Genomic DNA, 24,459 nt, shown 5'->3' on the forward strand with positions numbered 1-24,459 from the left:
GGCTATATATGTAATCTCGATTTTTTTTGGCTATTTTTGTAATGCAATTAGTGTAATTGGCTATTTTTGTCATTTTCTCTTTTTATATAAATAAAATATACAATATGCAACTTGGCAGTCCAGCAACCAACTTCTAATTTTCGGTGAATAACTAGTTATATCAAATACATCCATAATATTATAATAACAAACTCTTATGCAAACTTTTATAACACAAAATCAAGAAAAATATAAAACCGAGTTTCGTGGAAATAAATTAGCCTATAAATTAACTTATTTTAATTTATGTGTTTCTTAAAATCACAAAAGCAGTTTATAATAGCTCATATTTAATAATCTTATTGATAAACTAGTTTGATATAATTTATTAATAAATTATTTTTTCATGGCCTAAATTTATGTTTGTGCTAACAATTTAAGGCTGTAGTTTTTATGATAATTATAAATAAAAAATACAAGTTGTTTTTTATATGCAAGAGAAAAACACAAAATTATTACTAAAATATAAAGTTTTAAATAAGAACGAGGTAGTGATTTCGAACTCACCAAGCTCCACATCAACCAAACCCCTTTGTTCCTCTTTGCCGAACGTCAGAAACATACAGAGAAAAGACCAAATTTTGGCATGCATATACATAAAGACGACTGAGACCACCTCGGCTCCGACTCCAATAAACGCCTCTTTGTCGGAAGAACACCCCCCCCCCCCCCCCCCCCCCCCTCTTCAGCCCAATAAAATACATTATCTAATTTTCTAATTTTGTATATAACCATAATAACAACCCCACAAAAAATTGACCATTTCTAGCAACTTCCTATGATACGTTGATACTTTCTAAACATTAATTACAATGACAAAATGAAGTCTACCAAATCATTCATAGAGTTCCGTGAAGAACCGCCAGGGCTAATTGCAATTCTAACCTGGTCTTCAATCTCCATAGCCCTACGCCTCATCTCTTCTCCTTCTGTGCTCACCAAAACTCTTCTAATTGCACTCTCGATCTCTCCCCTCTCCACAACGATTTCCAAACCCATCTTCCACACATAACTCAAATACCTAGCATTCAACATTTGATCCACATTAAACGGCTGACACAGCATCGGAACCCCTTCACATACACTTTCCAAGGTCGAATTCCAACCACAATGGCTCCAAAATCCTCCAACTGCAGAATGTGCCAATACATCCTTCTGGGGTGCCCATTTTACAATCAAACCTCTCACCTTCATCTCACTTACCAAATCCTCCGGCAAAAACTCGATCCAATCACATCCATGAACCGAACCCGGTCGAACCACCCATAGGAACGGCTGGTTACTGCTAGCTAGACCCCATGCCATTTCAGTTGATACTTTCGCATCCATGGTTGCTAAGCTTCCTAAGCTTACGTATATTACCGATTTGGGTGATTGTTTATCTAGCCATGACATGCAACTGGTATCTTCTTCAAGAAAGCTAGTGGAAAGGGTTGGAGATGTTTTGTGTAATGGGCCAATGGTAAAAATAGGAACTTGGTATTGATGGTGGATCTGGGTCAGTGCCCATTGTTCAAGAAACTCGATGGTGTTCCAAATGAAAGCAACAGGGGGTGTTTTGGGGGTTATCATGGTTACCATTTGAAGGATTTGTTGGATTGGGAGGCCATTAAAAGGTAGATCTTTGTATCTGAATGGATGGAGTTCTGGAATTATTTCCTGTAACAAAGAATCTTGAAAACAGAGTATTAGTATCTAACTATCTATAATCCGTAATTTTATAATATTTAGTTTTAGATCTATAGTTTATTTCTATGGGTTTTGGATTTGCAGTTACCTTGAATAGGAAATCGACCTTCCTGATGAAGCTGAGGGATGATCTTGTAAGCAGGAAGGAAGACTGCACAGCTGCTGCGCAAGATGATGGAGGGTAGACGCAGATCGGCGGCGAGGGATCCGGCAAAAAACATGAGGTTATCATAGATGATAACGATAGATTCCTTTTCAGATGTTGCCTTTTGTGTATTTATGATCTGAATCAGGTGTTTCTCGAGATGGGGTCTGCAGTTATCATTGAGAGCTTGCAAGAACTGAATGACGCCGGAAGAGACGCCTGTGCCGGATAAGTTGTTCGGCAGAGGGAAGAAGACGAAGTTGGGGTGATTAGAAGGATCTGGACGATTTAACTCAGAGTGAACAATGGTTATGGGGAACCCTCTGGAATGAAGGTATGAGCCAAGCTGAAGCATGGGGGTCATGTGGCCTTGAAGTGGACTGGATATCAGCACCAATCGCCACCGACTTCCGCCGTGCTCCGTCATGTCTCGAGAGATTGGATGTCTAATTTCTGTAGTGGGTGGCCATTTTTTTATATCCTGGGTTCGTCTTTGATTGTTCTGCCCACAATGTTTGACTTAATTTTTCTTAAACATGAAATACTATTTTATTGGTGAATAAAATGAAATCGAAGATTCAGTTAAATAAGTTCTGTAATTAATCACAATCTTGAGTATCCATAAGTAGATGGTTTAACTCTAGGCTACGAGGTAACACAAGCCTCTTTCCAAAGAGGCGTCGCCACAATTCTTCCATCAAAAAGAGAGAAAGAGAGTAGAGAAAAAGAGAATATGAATACCTTCTGTTACCATACTACAAAGATAAGATAAGGTCCATGACACGATTATATTACTCCACATACATCCAAACTGGAAAGACGAACATGGTCCAATGCGAACACATCATCAACAATGAAACTCAAACTTGGGATCTCACTAATTTTATCTACGAGGTTTAAGTATACGTGTTGCAACCAAGGTTTAAACAATAATTTTATAAGGTTATTCACATAAAAACATACGAAAGTTTCACATTTAGATTTAGCTATCCATTTAAATTTTTTTTGGACCTATTAGAATTAGACCATTAAACTTGAAATATATCAGACTAAAATGTACTTATACTCAAAATTATCAAGTTTCTGGTTACAGTACTGATGTGTACTTTGACTCCACCAAACTATTGCATTGACAACATCACTCTCAATATTATCAATCTTGTTCATGCCGATCTCCATTTAAACTCGATTAAAAGGAATCCCATTTCCACTTTATTTTATTTAACGTTAGTGATTTTCACCATTTTTTTATATATATATATACTTTTTATCTTTTTCTTTAAAACATTATTTAGCAGAAATCAGCAATGAAAGACTTTAAACATCTATTTTCAAATCAATCACCTACCAATGTTACCTTTAAAACCAAAACAACCCAAATCAAAAAACGTTAAAGTGTGTTTAATCAAACTACAATGATAACTAACAAAACATGTTCAAATAGTATCAATATAATAAAAACAAAACAAGACTATAACATCCCAAAAATCATATAAAATTTTCATTTTTAATTCCCAAACCAGCAAAGATTCATTTCAAAACATCCAAAAGTAAGTCATACTAAAATAGTCATCAGAGTACAATTCTCAAAATCATAAAAGTGTAGAAAACATAGGTGGATGCGGGACGATAATGTCGAACATTTTCCTTTCGAGCTGGAAGTACCTGAAATCATAACATAAAATTATAAGCATAAAGCTTAGTGGGTTTCCCCAAAATACCTCATACCATACATAAATAACAGTAAAAAAATAATTGGGTATATTTCACCCCCTTTTGTCTCTTTTAACGGGTACTAGGTCTATTTCACCCCTTTCGGTCTCTTTCAACCGGTACTGAGTCTATTTCACCACCATTGGTCTATATCAACCGGTACTCAGTCTATTTCACCCCCTTCGGTCTCTTTCAACCGGTAGCATGTCTATTTCACCCGTATAGCTAAGCATACAATCATATCAGCAAGAGTCACAAAGACAACAAGCACATACATGCTTAATAGTAAGTGTTATAAGGACAAATATCATCCTACATACATAATCCAGTGGACCGACATTGGTGTCTTAGACCCATGAGTATAGTGAAGGTACTCACCTCGATCTGCTGATAAACAAATAACACTCGGGTTACTGAACCAGAAAAATCCCCGCACTAAATCACAAATAATAAAACCCTAATTAACAATTAAGCCATAATCCAAAACAAGAGTCTAAATCCTTAATCCTGAATCCTAGGATACAATACCATTTTACCCTTCCCTTATTGGGCCTAACTAATCACGACCCAACCCAAAATAGCCCAAGGCCAAGAATGACCCAAATCCATAAAGACCTAAGGCATGATAATGACCTAAACCCATAAGGACTTATCGCCAAACAACGGCCCAAATAGATCAAGTCCTAAAAGCCCAACTGGTGAGTATGCTGTGCGTATCACCAAATTATGCCCAACGTACAAGTCCAACAACGAGGAAGAAACGGGGCTCAAACCTAGTACGTGCAGCGTACTAAGAAGTATGCCTAGTGTACTAGTCAGCGGCTCATTCTCATTCTCATGGCTTAATCCCTTAAGACCTTAACGTCCAAACCTCATATCTACTTCTAAATAAGGTCTTAATCCATAAAGTCGGAAGCTTTGACCTTTGCATGGCTCCAAGAGGTCCAAATACTAGATATATCATTCTTTCTTAATAAAATGACCATAAAGTCTTGCATGGTTAGTCCTCAACCATTAAGATGCAAACTTTATCATCAAGGAACCACCAAAAGATCAAAAGAACAACTCAAGACGTCTGTAGTAGCATTTACTCACAAGAATCATATTATGGGACCAAAGAGCATAAGATTTTACCCATATACAAGATCTAGACTAAAGAGTCATAAAGTGTAGAGCTTTATACCTTATGAGGCTTGCAAAGATGTTGAACATTCTGGATCTTCAAGCTCCAACTCAACCAATGCTTCACCACCAAGCTTCTTCTTCTTCAAGGTACCTAAAAACACCACAAGATCTCAATAAAGGCTCAAGAGCACTCAAATGGAGGCTAGAGTTTTGTGGGGATCTTTTTAGGGTAATGAGGTTGATGAGGGGACAACCTCAAGGTCCATAATGTTGCTTAAATACGGGTCAAACCCTAAAAATTAGGGTTTGTGGTCTGAGCGAGTATGCCTAACGTACGCTATGGTATGCCCAACGTACTAAGGAATCCACGTGACCGAATTATAGAGAGTTCGCCATGCATACTCCAAGTTATGCCTAGCATAACAAGGACAAAAAAATGCAAACTTTTAGAATGCTAGGACCAAATTGAAATATACCTAATAAACGAGTGTTATAACTCTCCCCTATTTAAATCTGACTTCGTCCTCGAAGTCCGCTGTTGTAAATAAATTCTGATAATGCTCCCTTATCTCGTCCTCAGGCTCCCATGTCCACTCTGAACCCTTTCAGTGGCGCCACTGCACCTTCACCAAATCCACAACCTTGTTTCATAGAGTCTTTTTCCTCATGTCGAGGATCGCCATCGGTCTCTCTATATAATTCAGACGATCATCCACCTGAATGTCCTCCAATGGGACCACTACGAAATCTTCAACCAAGCATTTTCGCAACTGAGAGACATGAAATGTGTTTTGAATCTGATTGAGCTCCTCGGGTAGATCCAGACGATACGTAATGCTGCCCACCCGAGCTAAAACCCTAAAAGGACCAATATACTTAGGGCCCAACTTGCCCTGCTTCCTGAATCGGATGTGAAACGACCCAAAAATGCGGCCCGAAAATTTCATTTTTAATATGACCATAATCATAAAACGGAGTATATCATAATAAAACCATGCGTTGCAAATCTCAAAACCATACTAAAATACAAATGAGAAAACGGTGTCATGACTATATCAAAACATATATAAGATAACTGATCAACTCCCAGGATAAAAACTGTGGCTGTGGTGTGTGCGATGCCATCATCCCGAGCCCTTCCCTCTGCTTGCGGAAGTACCTGAAACCAAAACTGAAACTTTAAGCACGAAGCTTAGTGAGCTCCCCCAAACTACCACATACCACACAATATCATATAAAGCACATACTGGGCCTTGCCCACTGCATCGGACCGAAGTCCGGCTAACCGGGGCCTTGCCCCCTACATCGGACCGAAGTCCGAAGCTGGCTGAAACATCGGACCATAGTCCGAAGCTGACTGGGACCTTCGTCCCCTATATCGAACCGAGTCCGAAGCTGACTAGGACATCGGACCGAAGTCCGAAGCTGACTGAGACATCGGAACGAAGCCCGAAGCTGACTGGGACCTACGTCCCCTACATCGGACCGGAGTCCGAAGCTGACATCGGACCGAAGTCCGAAGCTGACTAGGACCTTGTCCCCTACATCGGATCGAAGTCCGAAGCTGACTGAACATAGCATAAACATATCTTCTAGCATAAACACATAACCCTGTCTGAACCACGAAGGCATCAAACATACTAACTACTACATCGGACCGAGGTCCGAAGCTGACTGCTAGCTAAACGGGCCGGCATTGTGGCCTTAGACCCGTTACTACTGGAAGGAACACTCACCTCGTGAACTGGCTGTTTTGTGAATGGCTCTGGAAGCTAACTGCTGCTGCTCCGGTATCTCCCCGGCTACAAGGCCATAAACACACTCAATCAAATACTAAACACTGCACTGGGGTAAAATGACTCTTTTACCCTTGGTCAAAGTCAACTCTCCCGGTCAAAGTCAACCCACAGTTGACCTGACTCGCCGAGTTGGGCCACCAACTCGCCGAGTCTCTAATCCCATTTCGCAACCCCACTCGTGGCTACTCGTCGAGTATGGCATCGACTCGACGAGTACTCTTTCTATCCAAGAACTCAGACAATCTTCATCCGACTCGCCGAGTCATATGAACAACTCGATGAGTTGTTCTTGAGCTTAAGAAGATTGCCTTGGACTCGCCGAGTTGTATGAACAACTCGCCGAGTCCCTCCATTACTGAGTCTGCTCTCCGACTCACTAAGTCCACTCTACTACTCACAGGCTTCCACTCGTCATCACTAAAAAGGGGAAAAACGGGGACTCACGACTCGACTCGCCGAGTCGCTTGCATGCAGCAACTCAAAACTCGATTTTGCTTGAATCCAGTGTATAAAACTAATAGATCTGGACTCCCTTAACTCGATTAGCACGTAAAGATTCTATCTTTACGTGCCCATATGCATCCATGAAGCTAAAATGGCTCAAAAAGCATAATAAAGGCTAGATCTAGGGTTTTCATGCAAGATAACTTCAAAAAGGCAATAGATCTGGGCTCTACAACCCCTAAATGAACAGATCTAAGGATATCTCGACATAATAGGGCATCCATACAATCATAAGGCTTGAGAGAAGCATCAAACTAGATCTAGAAGAGTTCTAATGGAGGTTAAAAGCATAAAACAGGAGGGAATCTGAAGAATACCTCAAAGAACTCTGATTTGCCCTTGGATCTTTGCTCTACACCTCTTCTCCTTGCTCCTTTCTTCTTCTCCTTCTTCAAGCCTTCAAAATTTAACACAAGAACACTTAGATCACTCAAGGATGGATTAGGGTTTTCTCACAGCTTTCTGAGGGTGAAGGAGGCGAGATTGGGGCTATAAGGTGGATTAAATAGTGAGCAACCCGGGGATTTAGGGTTTCTTCCAGGCAGGCAGACTCGCCGAGTCGCCGACTAACACGTGCTCGAAATCCCGTCCCTAGTCGGCGAGTCAGGCTATGAACTCGCCGAGTCCCTCTTGCAAACTTCTAATTAAATACTATGGAATCATCATACCGGGGACGGGTCGTTACAATTCTCCCCCACTTGGCTCAGACTTCGTCCTCGAAGTCTGCTACGGCTGAATCTGCAAATATCTCCGGATAGTGCTCTCTCATCTCCTCCTCAGCCTCCCACGTCCACTCAGACCCCTTCCGGTGCTGCCACTGCACTTTCACTAACTGAATTTCCTTGTTCCTCAAGGTCTTTGTCTTCCGGTCCAGAATCGCGACCGGTCTCTCAATATAATTCAGGCTGCTATCAACCTGAATATCCTCTAGGGGAACGACTGCTGACTCATCCACCAAACACTTCCTCAATTGAGATACATGGAAAGTGTTGTGGATCTGACTAAGCTCCTCAGGAAGATCCAACCGATAAGCAATCCGACCCACCCGGGCCAAGACCCTGAAAGGACCAATAAACCTGGGACCCAACTTGCCCCTCTTCCGGAACCTGATAACACCCTTCCAAGGTGAGACCTTTAGAAGGACCATATCACCCACCCGGAACTCCAAGTCTGAACGCCTCCTATCGGCGTAACTCTTCTGCCGACTCTGCGCAGTCTACAGTCTACTACGGACCTGCTGGATCAACTCGGTCGTCTTGAGCACCACCTCTGTGCTTCCAATGACTCGCTAACCTACCTCGCCCCAACAAATTGGGGTCCTGCACTTCCTCCCATATAGCATCTCAAAGGGAGGTCGATCAATGCTCGCATGATAACTGTTGTTATACGAAAATTCCGCTAACGGAAGGTACGTATACCAACTGCCACCGAAGTCTAGAACACATGCCCTGAGCATGTCCTCGAGAGTCTGAATCGTCCTCTCACTCTGCCTGTCCGTCTGAGGGTGGAAAGCGGTGCTGAAATGAAGACGAGTACCCATCTCGTCGTGAAACCGCTTCCAGAATCTGGATGTAAAGCGGACATCTCGGTCTGACACCACCGATACCGGCACTCCATGACGTGCCACGATCTCGCGCACATAGATATCGGCTAACTTTTCTGCCGATATACTCTCTTGGATTGGGATAAAATGAGCACTCTTCGTCAACCGATCCACTACTACCCATATCGAATCCACTCCTCGTGCGGTCCTGGGAAGCTTGGTGACAAAATCCATGGTGATGTCCTCCCATTTCCACACGGGAATATCTAACGGCTGCATCTTGCCGTGAGGCCTCTGGTGCTCCGCCTTGACCTTCCTGCAGGTCAGGCACCTCTCAACATACCAAGCGACATCCCGCTTCATGCAAGGCCACCAATAATCGGGTCGAAGATCTCTATACATCTTCGTCGCCCCTGGGTGGATAGAAAATCGAGACTTATGAGCCTCATCCATCAACACCTGCCGTACTCCTCCCCAGTACGGTACCCACACTCTCCCATGAAGTGTCAGCAATCCCCGACTGTCATAATCAAACGAAGATGCTCGGCCCACTATCCTCTCACACTTCTGCCTCTCTTCCTTGAGGTCGTCGACCTGAGCCTCCCTGATCTGTTCCAACAACGGAGTAATCACTGTCATCCTCAAACACAAATCTCTGACAGGGGCTGCCGACACTTTGCGGCTTAGGGCATCGGCCACCACGTTGGCCTTCCCTGGATGGTAAAGGATCTCACAATCATAATCCTTCAGCACATCTAACCACCTCCTCTGCCTCATGTTCAGACTCGGCTGATCCATAAGGTACCTCAAACTCTTGTGATCCGTGTAGATAGTACAACGGACCCCATAAAGATAATGCCTCCAAATCTTGAGGGCAAACACAACCACCCCCAGCTCTAAATCATGGGTAGGATAGTTAGCCTCGTGAGGCTTCAACTGTCTCGAGGCGTAAGCTATCACATGGCCTCGCTGCATCAACACTGCTCCCATACCTGTGATTGAGGCATCACCGTAGACTATGAAGTCCTCTACTCCCTCTGGCAAGGTAAGGATCAGAGCCTCGCACAGCCTCTGTCTGAGGGTCTCGAACGCTGCATGCTGCTCAGGCCCCCAACTAAATACCACCGACTTCTTGGTCAGTCGGGTGAGCGGCACTGCTATCTTGGAGAAATCCTGAATGAATCTCCGGTAATACCCTGCCAACCCTAGGAAGCTCCGAATCTCAGATGGAGACTTCGGGACCTCCCACTGCATCACAACCTCTATCTTGGCCGGATCCACCAGAATACCCTTCTGGTTGACGAGGTGACCAAGGAACTGCACCTCGCGCAACCAGAACTCACACTTGGAGAACTTTGCGAAAAGTCTCTCCCTCCTCAAAACTTCCAGCACCTCCCTCAGGTGCTCCTCGTGCTGCTCATGCGTCTTGGAATATACCAAGATATCATCTATGAATACTATCACTGACCGATCCAGCATCGGCCTGCACACGCGGTTCATGAGATCCATGAACGCGACTGGGGCATTGGTGAGCCCAAATGGCATCACCACAAACTCATAATGACCATACCTGGTCCTGAAAGCAGTCTTCTGCACATCCTCATCCCTAACCCGCATCTGATGATACCCGGAGTGTAAATCGATCTTGGAGAACCAAGACGCTCCCTGAAGCTGGTCAAACAAATCATCTATCCTCGGAAGTGGGTAACGGTTCTTCACCGTCACCTTATTCAACTCCCGATAATCTATACACATACGATGCGACCCATCCTTCTTCCTCACAAACAGGATAGGCGCTCCCCAAGGCGAACTGCTCGGCCGGATGAAACCCTTGTCTAGCAGCTCCTGCAGCTGCGTAGACAACTCATGCATCTCAGGGGGAGCTAGGCGATACGGTGCCTTGGCTATCGGAGCCGCACCAGGAATCAGGTCGATCCCAAACTCAACCTGCCTCTCAGGAGGTATCCCCGGTAAATTCTCGGGAAATACATCCGGGAAGTCTCGCACTATCGGAACATCATTAACTGTCGTCTTGCCCTTCTCCCAGGCATCCAAGACATAAGCTACATAACCAGCGCAACCCTGCTGAAAATAGCGCCTCGCCCTTGCGGCGGAACAAAAGGTCGGTCCGTGCTGTGGCCTCTCGCCCAGAATCACTAACTCTCCCCCACTGGGAGTGCGAACCCTCACTAGCTGAAGCTTACAATCAATCACCGCCCCATTGGGGCTTAGCCAATCCATGCCCACAATAACCTTATTACCTCGCAGGGGAATAGGAACCAGGTCCACTGAGAACTGCTCATCAAACAACTGAAGAGAACAACCTCTATTCACTCTGCCGACCCTCACGGTCCTGTCATCTGCTATCTCAACCTCTAATGGACAATCCAGCTCCCCTGGAGCTCTGCTAAATCTCTTGCTAAGCGCAAGCGATACGAAAGATCGGGTAGCCCCCGAATCGAATAATACCATAGCAGAAATGCCGTTCATAGAGAACGACCCTATATAAAACATACAATCATAAGCAATAATCAGTCAATAAATAAAGAGATGAAGGGAAGATACATACCCGTCACCACATCAGGAGTCACTCGCGCCTCCTCTGCTGTCATCTGAAACGCTCTACTCTTCGCCATTGGCGCCTCAGCTCGGCCCTGCCGGCCATCTGTAATCCTCAAGGTAGCAGGGGCAGGTGCAACCACCTTCCCTATTGCAGCTAAACTCGGACACTGGGACTTTTTATGTCCCCTCTGATTGCACTGAAAGCAAATCAGATCTGATGCTGCAACAGCAGTAGCAGGGGCCGTACAATCCCTGCTCAAATGCCCAGTCCGACCGCACTTGAAACAGCCGGAACTCCCTGCCTTGCACACCCCATCGTGCATCTTCCCACACCTGCCACATCGGCTGTGGCTCGGCTGAGACCTGGACCTGTGATCTGAAACCTTGGGCTTTTTGCTCGAACCTCCTGAACCCGAAACCGCCTCCGGTTTCCTCTTCTTCTCCATCTCGAGATCAATCTCCCTCTCTCGAGCCCTAGCAATCATGTCGTCCAGCGTTTTACAGCTGGACCGGCTCACAAACTGGCGGATATTGCTCCGCAACATCTCATAATAATGGGCCTTCTTCATCTCCTCATCGGCTGCATACTGAGGAACAAGAAGAGCCCTCTCCCTGAACTTGGCGGTGATCTCCGCCACGGTCTCCGTAGTCTGGGTGAGGTCCTGAAACTCTCTGGCTAACTACTGCACCTCAATAACTGGTGCAAACTCAACCCTGAACCTGGTAGAGAAATCAGCCCAGGTCATGGCATCCAATGCTGCATCATCTCCCATAGTATGTCCGACCTCTTCCCACCAATCCCGTGCCCTGTCCTTCAGAAGACAGGACGCCAATCTGACCTTGTCCCCCTCGGGACACCTGCTAGTGCGGAATGCGTTGGCCACATCCGCCAACCATCTAGTACTCGCTATGGGGTCCCGCGCCCCATGATAGTATGGAGCTCCACATGCCCTGAACTCCCTGAAAATAAGTGTGCGCGACCCCATCATGGCCGCCACCTCGGCACGGAAGGTGCCCAATCTCTCATCCATCAGCTCTAGGATCCCCTCCTTGATCGAACCGAAGATCACAGGAGTTTGCTCTAAAATGATACGAGTAATCTCTGAAGAAAGAAACTCTCTGGTCTGCTTATCCATGTGCTCGTTCCCCGAGCCTGATCCTGATCCCTCCCCGGCACCTCCACTGCCGACTGCTGTCCTCGGACGCAAAACCACCATACTGGAACACATCATAGCAATATCAGAAAACTGAAATATCTCAAGGGATCATTGATACTACTACTAGCTTCCTGGCCTTGTCTCGGCCTTCCTTGATTTGAGTACGGATCCTCTGCTTTCAGTAGTATGGACCCATACTACCTTCCACATCTATCAGTACTTTCCTCAAGAACCGCCTTGACTCCACCAAGTCACTTCTACTACTACTGATCTCTGCTACTCTCATCCTAGGCTGGCCCTAGGGAAATCGCTGACTCCACTCATACCAGTCCTCAGCTGCCGAAGGCCTCCTTGTAATGTTGATTAGCCACCACCTGAATACCATCACATACAATGAGGCTCAGATAATCCTTCGAGTAAAAGACTCGTCCCTACAACGGTTGGACTCAAACAAGAGCTGCACAATAGGGCCAAATCCAGCACTCTGAGATTATTCAACCCTGATCACATGTGATGTGGCGTATTCACCTAATGGCTAACTCCCACCACTCAGAGTCCCACAAAGCACAAAGCAAGCAGCATTCGGATAAGGGAAACATACTCAGGCAAAACTATTCTCATAACGAGAAGCTACTCTAGCATACAATGCTAAGCTCGCGCTACCAGGCATAACCTAAACAGGTTATCCTACTGCTATTTACTCAATACTAGCATGGAATTTTCATAAAGCTGTAACACATAAAGCAGGCACATAAGGCATCCTCCTAGATCCTTAGTCCTATACTAGCATGCTGTTCTACTGAAGCTGGAACAATTAATCATAATAATAAAACTTGTATTGGTAATTTGGGAGTACTTACTTGAGCTCGGCTGATCGCATGCAGCACACCCTTATCTGGTTTAAAAAAAATCTTTTCTTTCTAAGTGCTTTTCAGAATCTAATTCGAAAACATTTTTCTTTTTGAAAATCTTTTTATCTTTCCCTTAGTTTGAGTTCAGATGCACCCGGAGGTGTATCCGAATCCCCCAAACCAGGGCTCTGATACCAACTTGAAACGACCCAAAAATACGGCCCGAAAATTTCATTTTTAATATGACCATAATCATAAAACGGAGTATATCATAATAAAACCATGCGTTGCAAATCTCAAAACCATACTAAAATACAAATGAGAAAACGGTGTCATGACTATATCAAAACATATATAAGATAACTGATCAACTCCCAGGATAAAAACTGTGGCTGTGGTGTGTGCGATGCCATCATCCCGAGCCCTTCCCTTTGCTTGCGGAAGTACCTGAAACCAAAACTGAAACTGTAAGCACGAAGCTTAGTGAGCTCCCCCAAACTACCACATACCACACAATATCATATAAAGCACATACTGGGCCTTGCCCACTGCATCGGACCGAAGTCCGGCTAATCGGGGCCTTGCCCCCTACATCGGACCGAAGTCCGAAGCTGGCTGAAACATCGGACCGTAGTCCGAAGCTGACTGGGACCTTCGTCCCCTACATCGAACCGAGTCCGAAGCTGACTAGGACATCAGACCGAAGTCCGAAGCTGACTGAGACATCAGACCGAAGCCCGAAGCTGACTGGGACCTACGTCCCCTACATCGGACCGGAGTCCGAAGCTGACATCGGACCGAAGTCCGAAGCTGACTAGGACCTTGTCCCCTACATCGGATCGAAGTCCGAAGCTGACTGAACATAGCATAAACATATCTTCTAGCATAAACACATAACCCTGTCTGAACCACGAAGGCATCAAACATACTAACTACTACATCGGACCGAGGTCCGAAGCTGACTGCTAGCTAAACGGGCCGGCATTGTGGCCTTAGACCCGTTACTACTGGAAGGAACACTCACCTCGTGAACTGGCTGCTGTGTGAATGGCTCTGGAAGCTAACTGCTGCTGCTCCGGTATCTCCCCGGCTACAAGGCCATAAACACACTCAATTAAATACTAAACACTGCACTGGGGTAAAATGACTCTTTTACCCTTGGTCAAAGTCAACTCTCCCGGTCAAAGTCAACCCACAGTTGACCTGACTCGCCGAGTTGGGCCACCAACTCGCCGAGTCTCTAATCCTATTTCGCAACCCCACTCGTGGCTACTCGTCGAGTATGGCATCGACTCGACGAGTACTCTTTCTATCCAAGAACTCAGACAATCTTCATCCGACTCGCCGAGTCATATGAACAACTCGACGAGTTGTTCTTGAGCTTAAGAAGATTGCCTTGGACTCGCCGAGTTGTATGAACAACTCGCCGAGTCCCTCCATTACTGAGTCTGCTCTCCGACTCACTAAGTCCACTCTACTACTCATAGGCTTCCACTCGTCATCACTAAAAAGGGGAAAAACGGGGACTCGCCGAGTCGCTTGCGTGCAGCAACTCAAAACTCGATTCTGCTTGAATCCAGTGTATAAAACTAATAGATCTGGACTCCCTTAACTCGATTAGCACGTAAAGATTCTATCTTTACGTGCCCATATGCATCCATGAAGCTAAAATGGCTCAAATAGCATAATAAAGGCTAGATCTAGGGTTTTCATGCAAGATAACTTCAAAAAGGCAATAGATCTGGGCTCTACAACCCCTAAATGAACAGATCTAAGGATATCTCGACATAATAGGGCATCCATACAATCATAAGGCTTGAGAGAAGCATCAAACTAGATCTAGAAGAGTTCTAATGGAGGTTAAAAGCATAAAACAAGAGGGAATCCGAAGAATACCTCAAAGAACTCTGATTTGCCCTTGGATCTTTGCTCTACACCTCTTCTCATTGCTCCTTTCTTCTTCTCCTTCTTCAAGCCTTCAAAATTTAACACAAGAACACTTAGATCACTCAAGGATGGATTAGGGTTTTCTCACAGCTTTCTGAGGGTGAAGGAGGCGAGATTGGGGCTATAAGGTGGATTAAATAGTGAGCAACCCGGGGATTTAGGGTTTCTTCCAGGCAGGCAGACTCACCGAGTCCCGAATATGGACTCGCCGAGTCGCCGACTAACACGTGCTCGAAATCCCGTCCCTACTCGGCGAGTCAGGCTATGAACTCGCCGAGTCCCTCTTGCAAACTTCTAATTAAATACTATGGAATCATCATACCGGGGACGGGTCGTTACAGGATGACACCTTTCCAAGGTGACACCTTCAGGAGTACCATGTCTCCAACTTGGAACTCTAAGTCTGACCGGCGCCTATCGACATAGCTCTTCTATTGACTCTATGTTGTCTGAAGTATGTCGCGAACATGCTGGATTAGTTCCATCGTCTCGAGTACCACCTTCGTACTCCTCATAACCCGTTGACCGACCTTACACCAATATATCGGGGTCCTACACTTCTTCCCATAGAGCTTATCAAAAGGAAGTCGATTAATGCTAGCGTGATAACTGTTGTTATACGAAAACTCCGCCAAAGGAAGATACGTATCCCAACTCCCGCCAAAAACCAATACACATGCCCAAAGCATGTCCTCCAAAGTCTGAATAGTTCGCTCATCTAACCATCAGTATGCAGGTGGAAAGTCGTGTTGAAATGAAAACGAGTACCTAACTCATCATGAAATCTATTCCAGAACCTGGAAGTAAACCGAACATCCCTATCAGAAACAACCGAAACCAACACCCCATGTCGCGCCACAACCTCCTGGATATAGATGTCTGCTATCTTCTCCATAAAGATACTTTCCTGAATCGGAATCAATTGCGCTCTCTTCCCACTTCCAAACGGGAACACCCAACGGCTCTATTTTGCTGTGAGGTCACTAATGCTCGACTTTAACTTTCCAAAAGTCAAACACCTCTCCACATGCCAGGCCACATTCCGCTTCATGCAGGCACACCAATAATCAGACCGGAGATCTCTGTACATTTTTGTTGCACCCGAATGAATAGAAAATATCGACTTATGTGCGTCTCCCATCAAAATATGTTGTACACCTCCGTAATATGGAACCTAGGCTCTCCGATGAAGGGTCAACAATCCCCGAACTTCATAATCAAAATAAGCCACCTAGCACACTACACGCTCACTCTTCCAGTGTTCCTCCTTCATAGCCTCAACCTGAGGCTCTCGAATCTGTTCTAAGAGTGGGGTAATCATCGTCATCCTCAAGTGTTGATTTCGAATATGTGCGCTTTTCACCTTGAAGATAAGCGCTTTGGCCACCACGTTTACCTTCCTGGGGTGGTAAAGGATCTCACAATTATAATCCTTTACCATATCCAACCACTTACGCTACCTCATGTTCAGATTCTGCTGATCCATCAGATACCTTAGACTCTTGTGATCTGTGTAAATAGTACAATGGACCCCGTACAAGTAATAAAGCCAAATATTGAGGGTGAAAACCACGACCCCAAATCCAAATCATTCATAGGGTAGTTCGCTTTATGAGGCTTTTGTTGCCTCGAACCATATGCGATCACATGACCCCGTAGCATTAACACTATACCCAAACTCGTGATCGACGCATCACAGTATGCTACAAAATCCTCAACACCCTCTAACAGGGTCGGAATCGGTATCTCACATAATCTCTGTCTCAGAGTCTCAAAAGCTACCTGCTGCTTAGGCCCCCAACTAAAGGTGATAGTCTACTTTGTCAATCGAGTCAAAGAAACCGTTATCTTGGAGAAATCTTGAATAAATCTCCAATAGTAACCTGCCAACCCAAGGAAACTTTGAATCTCGGATGGAGACCTTGGAACCCCCCACCTCATCATTGCCTCAACTTTGGCCGGATCAACCAGGATACCGTTCTGGTTGAGAAGGTTCCTCAGAAAATGCACGTCGCACAACCAAAACTCACACTTAGAGAACTTCACATAAAACTTCTCCCTCCTCAAAGTCTCCAACACCTATATTACATGCTCCTCCTGATTCTTGGAATACATCAGGATGTCATCAATAAACACAATCACAAAACGATCCAGCATAGGTATGCACATACGGTTCATGAGATCCATGAACGCTGATGGAGCATTAATAAGCCCGAAAGGAATCACCACGAACTCGTAATGACCATAACGAGTTCGGAACACCGTCTTCTGTATATCCTCCTCTATGAACCTCATCTAATGATAACATGATGTAGATCAATCTTGAAAAACTAAGATGCAGCTTGAATCTAGTTAAACAAATCGTCGATCCTTTAGAGTGGATAACGGTTCTTCACCGTTAGCTTATTGAGTTCCTGGTAGTCGATATACATCCGATGCGACCCATCCTTCTTCTTCACAAACAAGATCGATGCTCCCCGTGGTGAACTACTCGACCGAATGAACCCCTTGTCCAACACCTCCTACAGCTGGGTGGACAACTCCTGCATCTCTGGTGGTGTTAACCGATAAGGTGCATTAGCTATCGGAGCCGCACGTGAAACCAAGTTAATTTGAAACTCCACCTGTCTCTCTGGAGGCACTCCAGGAAAATCCAGCAAAAAAATGTTTAGGTATTCATGAACAATCGGCACGTCATCTAAAGTTACCATATCCTTCTCCTGGGTATTCGTTACATAGGTCATAAATCTGGAGAAACCCTGCTGAAGATAATTCTTATCCCTTGCTGCCGAACAAAGAGTTGATCCACACTAAGCACCCTCACAGTGTATCACCAACACTCCCCAACTGAATCCCACAATCAATCATCTCCCCATTGGGGGTCAACTAATCCATCCCTACAATGACCTTGCTCTCGCACAGGGGAATATCAACCAAATCAATCAGGTGCTGCTCGTTGAATAACTTCATATTACATCCCCTGTGAACACTCAAAACTCACACATGATGGTCGTTGGCAATCTCCACTTCTAACAGATATTTCAACTCCTCCAGAACATCGTCAAACCTCTTTCTAAACGTAAGAGATATAAAGGATCCGGTAGCCCCCGGATCAAACAAAACCAAAACAAGAATACCATTCACAATGAAAGAACCTAAACAAAAACACAAATATATAAGCATGATATACAACATAAATAAAGAGCTAAGATGAAGATACATACCTGTGATGATATCACGTGTCGCATGCGCCTCCTCGGTTGTCACCTGAAAATACCTGCTCTTCACTATAGAGGCTGCTTGCTTGCCCTCCCGACCATCAGTGATCCTCAACGTTGCCGGAGTGGGTGCTGCAACTGCTCCTCCAGTCAAAATCAGGTAATCAACCTTCTTTTGGCCCCTCTGATTTCAATGAAAACATATCAGATTTGAAAAATGGATGGTGGTGGTAGCAGTTCAATCCCTGCTCAAGTGCCTTGTCGTGTCGCACTTATAGCAGCCCGATGCACCCGCCCTACAAACTCCATCATTGTAACTCCAAATTTTTCATTTAAAATAGTTTATCTCTTTAACACTTTTCATAAAAATCTCCTTTTTGTTTTAATTACAATACATGACTCTTTTGTTCAATCAATTAATAAACCCGGATCCTCAAAACAAACTCTTCCTCTGGTGTGTACAATCGAGCTGGTGCCGTCCCGTGATCCTGAGAAAACCTGTAACACATAAGACAAAACACTATAAGCACGAAGCATAGTGAGTTCCCCAAAATACCACACATAACACATACTAGCCACTAAAGACTATAACTCTGTGGGCCCTTGAGCCCTAACTCTGTGGACCCTCTGGTCCTAACTCTGTGAACCTTCCGGTTCTAACTCTGTGGACCTTCCGGCCCTAACTTTGTCAAGCTCTGGAATACACACAACATAAATCACATAGAAATAATGTAGTGCAACACATCACATACATAGCATATGAGATACTCTATCATATAACTCTAATTACCACTCAAGGTAAAGTATAGTGAGAAGACTCACCTCAGATATCTCGGTAAATCTCTGACTCGGTAGAAATATGGTCTAGCCTCCGCCTGATCACATAAGGTAAATACTCTCATAAGTTTAACTCTCAAGACTAGACTCAACTCTCTCTTGGCATCCTCAGAAGGGTAAAAGACCATTTTACCCATCTCTTGGCTCAACGGCCCCATTGTTGACCAAACCCTAAAAGTCAACAAAAGTCAACGGTCAAACTTTGACCCAACTCGTCGAGTGCACTTGGGTGACTCGGTGAGCCTACACGTGTCCACTATCTCTCTAGTCTCGCTTGGCACGTCGAGTCTTTCCCCTTGCTCGACGAGCTACACCTGACATGAATCGTGGGGCCACCCCGACTCAACTCACCAAGTCTCAAGATCAACTCGGCAAGTTCCACCTTGAACTCCAGTCCTCTACCCCCCCCTCTGACTCACTGAGTCATTCCCCCAACTCGGAAAGTTACTCACTGAGTGACTTACGGGAAACCCTAGCCCTACTCGCCGAGTCTGCCCTTGGACTCAGCGAGTTCATGCCATGCATAAACTCAATTGGCCTCTTGAGGTCAGATTTGTTCCTTTAATCAATAGATCTGACCTTCCCAAGCCTGATAAACATGTAAAGCTTGGATCTTGACACTCATGTGACGTCTAGGAGGTTTCACTTGGTGATTTAGCCCCAAAAACAACACCCTAAGCTCATTACCTCCATAGCTCAACATAAAGCAATCTGGAATAAGCTCTTTAGACCACTATGGGTCCAGATTTGAAGTTTCAATATGAATAGGGGCCATATTCTCACAATTCATTCCAATAAAGGACATAAAAACTCTACATCTATGGATTCCTTCAACAAAACAGATAAAGGGGCGATATAATACCTCAAAGATGAAGTCTTTTGCTAGAAATCCCCAGATGCACAACCTCCTTGGTCCCCTCTAAGTTAGAATCACCTTCTTCTTGCAAGAATTAACCACAAAGATCAAGAAATGGCTCCTTTCTTCTCACAAACGCTCTAGCTCTTTTAGAGTTTCTCTATGGGGTTTAACAGTTGCAAATGACGGCCCTAAGGGCCTTTCAGTAGGTCCTAAACCCGGGATATTAGGGTTTCATTAAACAGCACGGACTCGCCGAGTCCACTCATGAACTCGCCGAGTCCGGTCATTAATCCGGATGAGAATTCGCGACCCGACTCGGCGAGTCTAATCACCAACTCGCCGAGTCCCTCCACAAACTCCAAAATAAATGAATAAAATAATATACCTGGGAATCCGGATGTTACAATTCTCCCCCACTAGAATCAGACTTCGTCCTCGAAGTCTCACTCTGCAAAGAACTCTGGATGCTGCTCACGCATCTCTCGCTCCGGCTCCCAAGTCAACTCTGACCCTTTCTGATGCTGCCACTGGACCTGCACCAAAGACACTTCCTTTTTCTTCAGAACCTTGATCTTCCGATCCCTAATCGCCACCGGTCTCTCAACATAGTTCAAGCTCGCGTCCACCAGAATATCCTTTGATGTTACCACTGCCGACTCGTCGGCTATACACTTTCTCAGCTGCGACACGTGGAAGGTGTCATGTATCTGACCCAACTCTGCAGGTAGCTCCAAACGGTAGGCTACCCTACCTACTCTTGCGGTCACCCTGAAAGGTCCAATATATTAGGGCCCCCGCTTGCCCCTCTTCCTGAATTGGATCACTCCTTTCCAAGGAGAGACCTTCAGGAGCACGAAATCGCTGACCTGAAATTCGAGCTCGGACCGGCGCCTGTCCGCATAACTCTTCTGGCGACTCTAAGCAGTCAACAACCTCTGTCTGACTTGCTGAATCTGCTCGGTTGTCTGAAGCGTAATCTCTGTACTACCCATCACACATTACCCTACCTCTCCATAGCAATTGGGGGTCCGACACCTCCTCCCATACAACAGCTCAAAGGGTGGCATACTGATGCTCGAAGGATAGTTGTTGTTATAGGAAAACTCATAGAACTTCAACCCCATAGTTGAACTTCCATGGTTACCCATGACATGATTCCGAATGTCTCACTAACTTCCTCCTCGTGTCAACTATCTCGGCCCAGTGACACACAAGTCACAAAATTCTCTTTACCTCATACGAAAACTACAATTCAACCGAAGATCGACTCAACCCCGACCTCTGATGTCTGTTGCGCATATCTCATGTGCATATCGCGGTATCTCCTGTACCCGATTACTGACCTATACAGGTTTTAGACATCGGGCGAAAACAATACCTTCATCCATGAATTCAACTCAGAATTCCAGAATTTCATCTCATTTACCCATGCACCATCAATGCCAAACTCAACTCGAGAGTTTGGTCCGACCCAAAGTTGGAACCTCACTACCCAATAAGATACTCTTCTCATGACTCGGCGTGCGTCCGGTGCAATACCACTTTTCCAACCTCCTCATGTTGCGACAATCGCAACTCAAAACAAAATATAATGATTCCTGACAGAGACGGAGACCCCAGTCTCACCCCTGGTTCAACCACCAGGCTCCAAAAACACAATACTAGGGCTACTCAAGCCTAAAACTCTTCTGCATCATACACTGATCGGAGAACACTCCATCATCACACTCTCTTGCCGTCTTGTGAGTACTATGGCTCGCCGCAACATCACGACAACCTCTGACTAGTGAGTACTACGGCTCCCCGTAGCACCACAACACCAACTGACTAGTGAGTACTACGGCTCCCCGCAGTACCACGACTCCCTCTCTCTGACTTGTGAGTACTACGGCTCCCCGTAGCATCACAACACCCTCTGGCTAGTGAATACTACGGCTCCCCGTAGCTTCACCCCATACTCTCATTCTCATCACAACGCCACACTACGTCCACTAACCCATGCTCCGTAGACTATCATAGATAGCTACACACCCTTGTCCCACATATGCATCACAGACTCTGGCGGTAACCGCTATAACAAAATACCTACCTATGCGGAGATCCACTTTCTTAATTAATCCCTCTTGATGCCAATACCCGAAGGGCTCCCACTGGAACTGTAGATACATGATACACCACTAGTCGTCTCAAACTCAAAATTCCAAATAACTCCGAAATCGGAACATTATACCCGGGTATTACGGAACATCATTACAGAACATCACAATGTCCTGCCTCAAACACTGATCTCCTACTCCCAGCACCATACAGATACAACAATACATTTCCTCTGAACCCCATAAATATTTCTTCATTTTACCTAATGCGCAACTTTAGTGTATCCAAACACTCAATTGGAATACAAAGAAAGCGCTAACGCTTCAGAACACGCTGATGATCCTTCGAAACCCTTTCCCCTACTGCTCAAAATCCAAGTAGAAATACACATATCGGTCCGGGAGTTGGCTGCTCGATAATCTTCTATCCATACTTCGACCCAGAAGTCCTCAACTGCCCATACCATCATTACGAGCCTTCCACTCGAAACGGCCCTGACCACCACCAGATTCTTGACCATCGGCCACCTGCCGTGGAGACACTCATCCTTTCTCAGACACACACCACATGCATTATCTCGGTCTGCACCTCTCCTTGATCACCAATGACCCTAGTCTCATGAATTCGAGCCGTAGGTCTCTGTATCCAACCGATAACCGCTCTTGCACAAATCTCTGGTTTCCCCCAATAAAATACCCGGTTCTCCCCCACTTAGGGTTCGAACCATCACCAATTGATGCATCTACAATCTACCCACAGACGGTTTCCGTCAGAAACATCGCACCTATGCTTGGAAGGTGCCACACAATGCCCAATGATCTCCCCACGTAGGGATCAAGAAACCTCAAATACCCTAAATCTCCGATGAAATCCTCAGGAATTTCTCATCACGACTGCCCGTAGCTGTCCGGAGCCTCATACCATCCTAATACCAAACATCTCAACTGTCCAGTACTATCACTGACTCTTAGACTGAAATAACAAATCATCATACTCCTCACCCTTGACTTCTCAACCCCTGTTCCGACATGTGAATCATCACGAGAATAGGGACTCCACTACCATACTCAATACCATATCATAGACAGAATAGCCACCGCTCTGATATACTCGTCTAGATTATCCGCTGATACCGCTACCACACACCCTATTATACCCAATTAGGGTGTAATGTGGTCCTTGACCATCTTAGTCCCCACTGACTACCTGCTCATGGTAGATCATTTCCTCGCGGCAGACCTGCTGCCTGCTATACTAGAGGAAAAATCAACATCAATGTCAACCCGTAGGGTTTACTCCTAAACCCAGAACTGAAATCTCATGTGTCTCTTGTTTCCCACAAGAAACATAAATAAAACCCATCAGGTCACAAAATGTGACATCTCCTCCATCGACTGATTGCTCACTCAGACCGCAATCCCCCATAATTGCCTTCTCTACTAATCCCTGAGTCTTGAGACTACATCTGACATCTTACCAATAATACTCTGAAATGCTCTCGACCTCCCTCTCAAGGGATGCCTCTTCAGACTCAATCATGGCCCTTAGGCCTAAAACCCCATCGCGTCCGAACTCCACCAATCAATCCTGACCGGACAACTAGAGAATTGCAAGCATCATTTGCTAAGAACCATGGTACTCATCCCATGACATCTCTCCTCAATCAGCTACAATATATGGTACCCGATCTATAACATCACCCCTCAATCTGCTAAGATGCATGGTACTCGAACCATGGCATCACTTCTCAATCTGCTCCGATGTATAGTACTCGAACCATAACATCACTACTCAATCTGCTCTCAAACCATAACATTATTCCTCAATCTACCCCGATGTATGGTACCCGAACCATAACATCACTCCTCAATATGCTCCGATGTATGGTACTCGAACCATAACATCACTCCTTAATCTGCTCTGATGTATGGTACACAAACCATAACATCACTCCTCAGTCTGCTCCTTAGAATCTTCAGATAGCTGCTCAACCTTCTCGTTCACTAATTCTGTCACGCGTGCTCGCTCCTTAGTGAAATGCTCTACTCCGCCAGCGTACTCATCTGGCTAAGGTTACTCCCTAGGCTCTTCCTTGGTCCTCCCACTTCTCCGCCATCAGCTGCTGAAGAGCTCCTAATGATGCCAACCATCTACCTCCTGAATATCGTCATATTCACTCGGTAGCTGACTCCCATCATCGAGAGTTCCACAAAGCACGAAGCAAGCAGCATTCGGGCGTCAAAGAATACATAGAACTCACTCTGGGTGATAGCTCCGCTTGCTCTGCTCATTCTCCAAAGTACCACCGAACTCTGCAACTCTACCCCTCGCGGGTTCTAACTATTCTCTCGATAAGCATCACAATACTCATCTA

General features: G+C 45.2%; 1 protein-coding gene and 1 long non-coding RNA gene across 2 annotated transcripts; one reads left to right on the plus strand and one right to left on the minus strand.

The window, feature by feature from the left end:
- Positions 1-480: 480 nt before the first annotated feature.
- LOC145055225 (UDP-glycosyltransferase 76H1-like) lies at positions 481-2,300 on the minus strand. Its single transcript, XM_079003525.1, has 2 exons — positions 1,817-2,300; positions 481-1,712 (listed from the first exon to the last, which is right to left on the minus strand). Exons 1-2 carry the CDS (start codon positions 2,298-2,300, stop codon positions 847-849), a joined length of 1,350 nt encoding a protein of 449 aa, XP_078859651.1. The 3' UTR covers positions 481-846.
- Positions 1,518-2,463, plus strand: LOC145055226 (uncharacterized). Its single transcript, XR_013685108.1, has 2 exons — positions 1,518-1,655; positions 1,813-2,463. It is a non-coding gene; the product is annotated as an uncharacterized LOC145055226 (long non-coding RNA).
- The last annotated feature ends 21,996 nt before the right edge of the window (positions 2,464-24,459 follow it).

Source organism: Lactuca serriola, chromosome 5 (assembly GCF_051521515.1).
Source record: "Lactuca serriola cultivar US96UC23 chromosome 5, Lser_US96UC23_V15, whole genome shotgun sequence".
Taxonomy (NCBI): domain Eukaryota; kingdom Viridiplantae; phylum Streptophyta; class Magnoliopsida; order Asterales; family Asteraceae; genus Lactuca; species Lactuca serriola.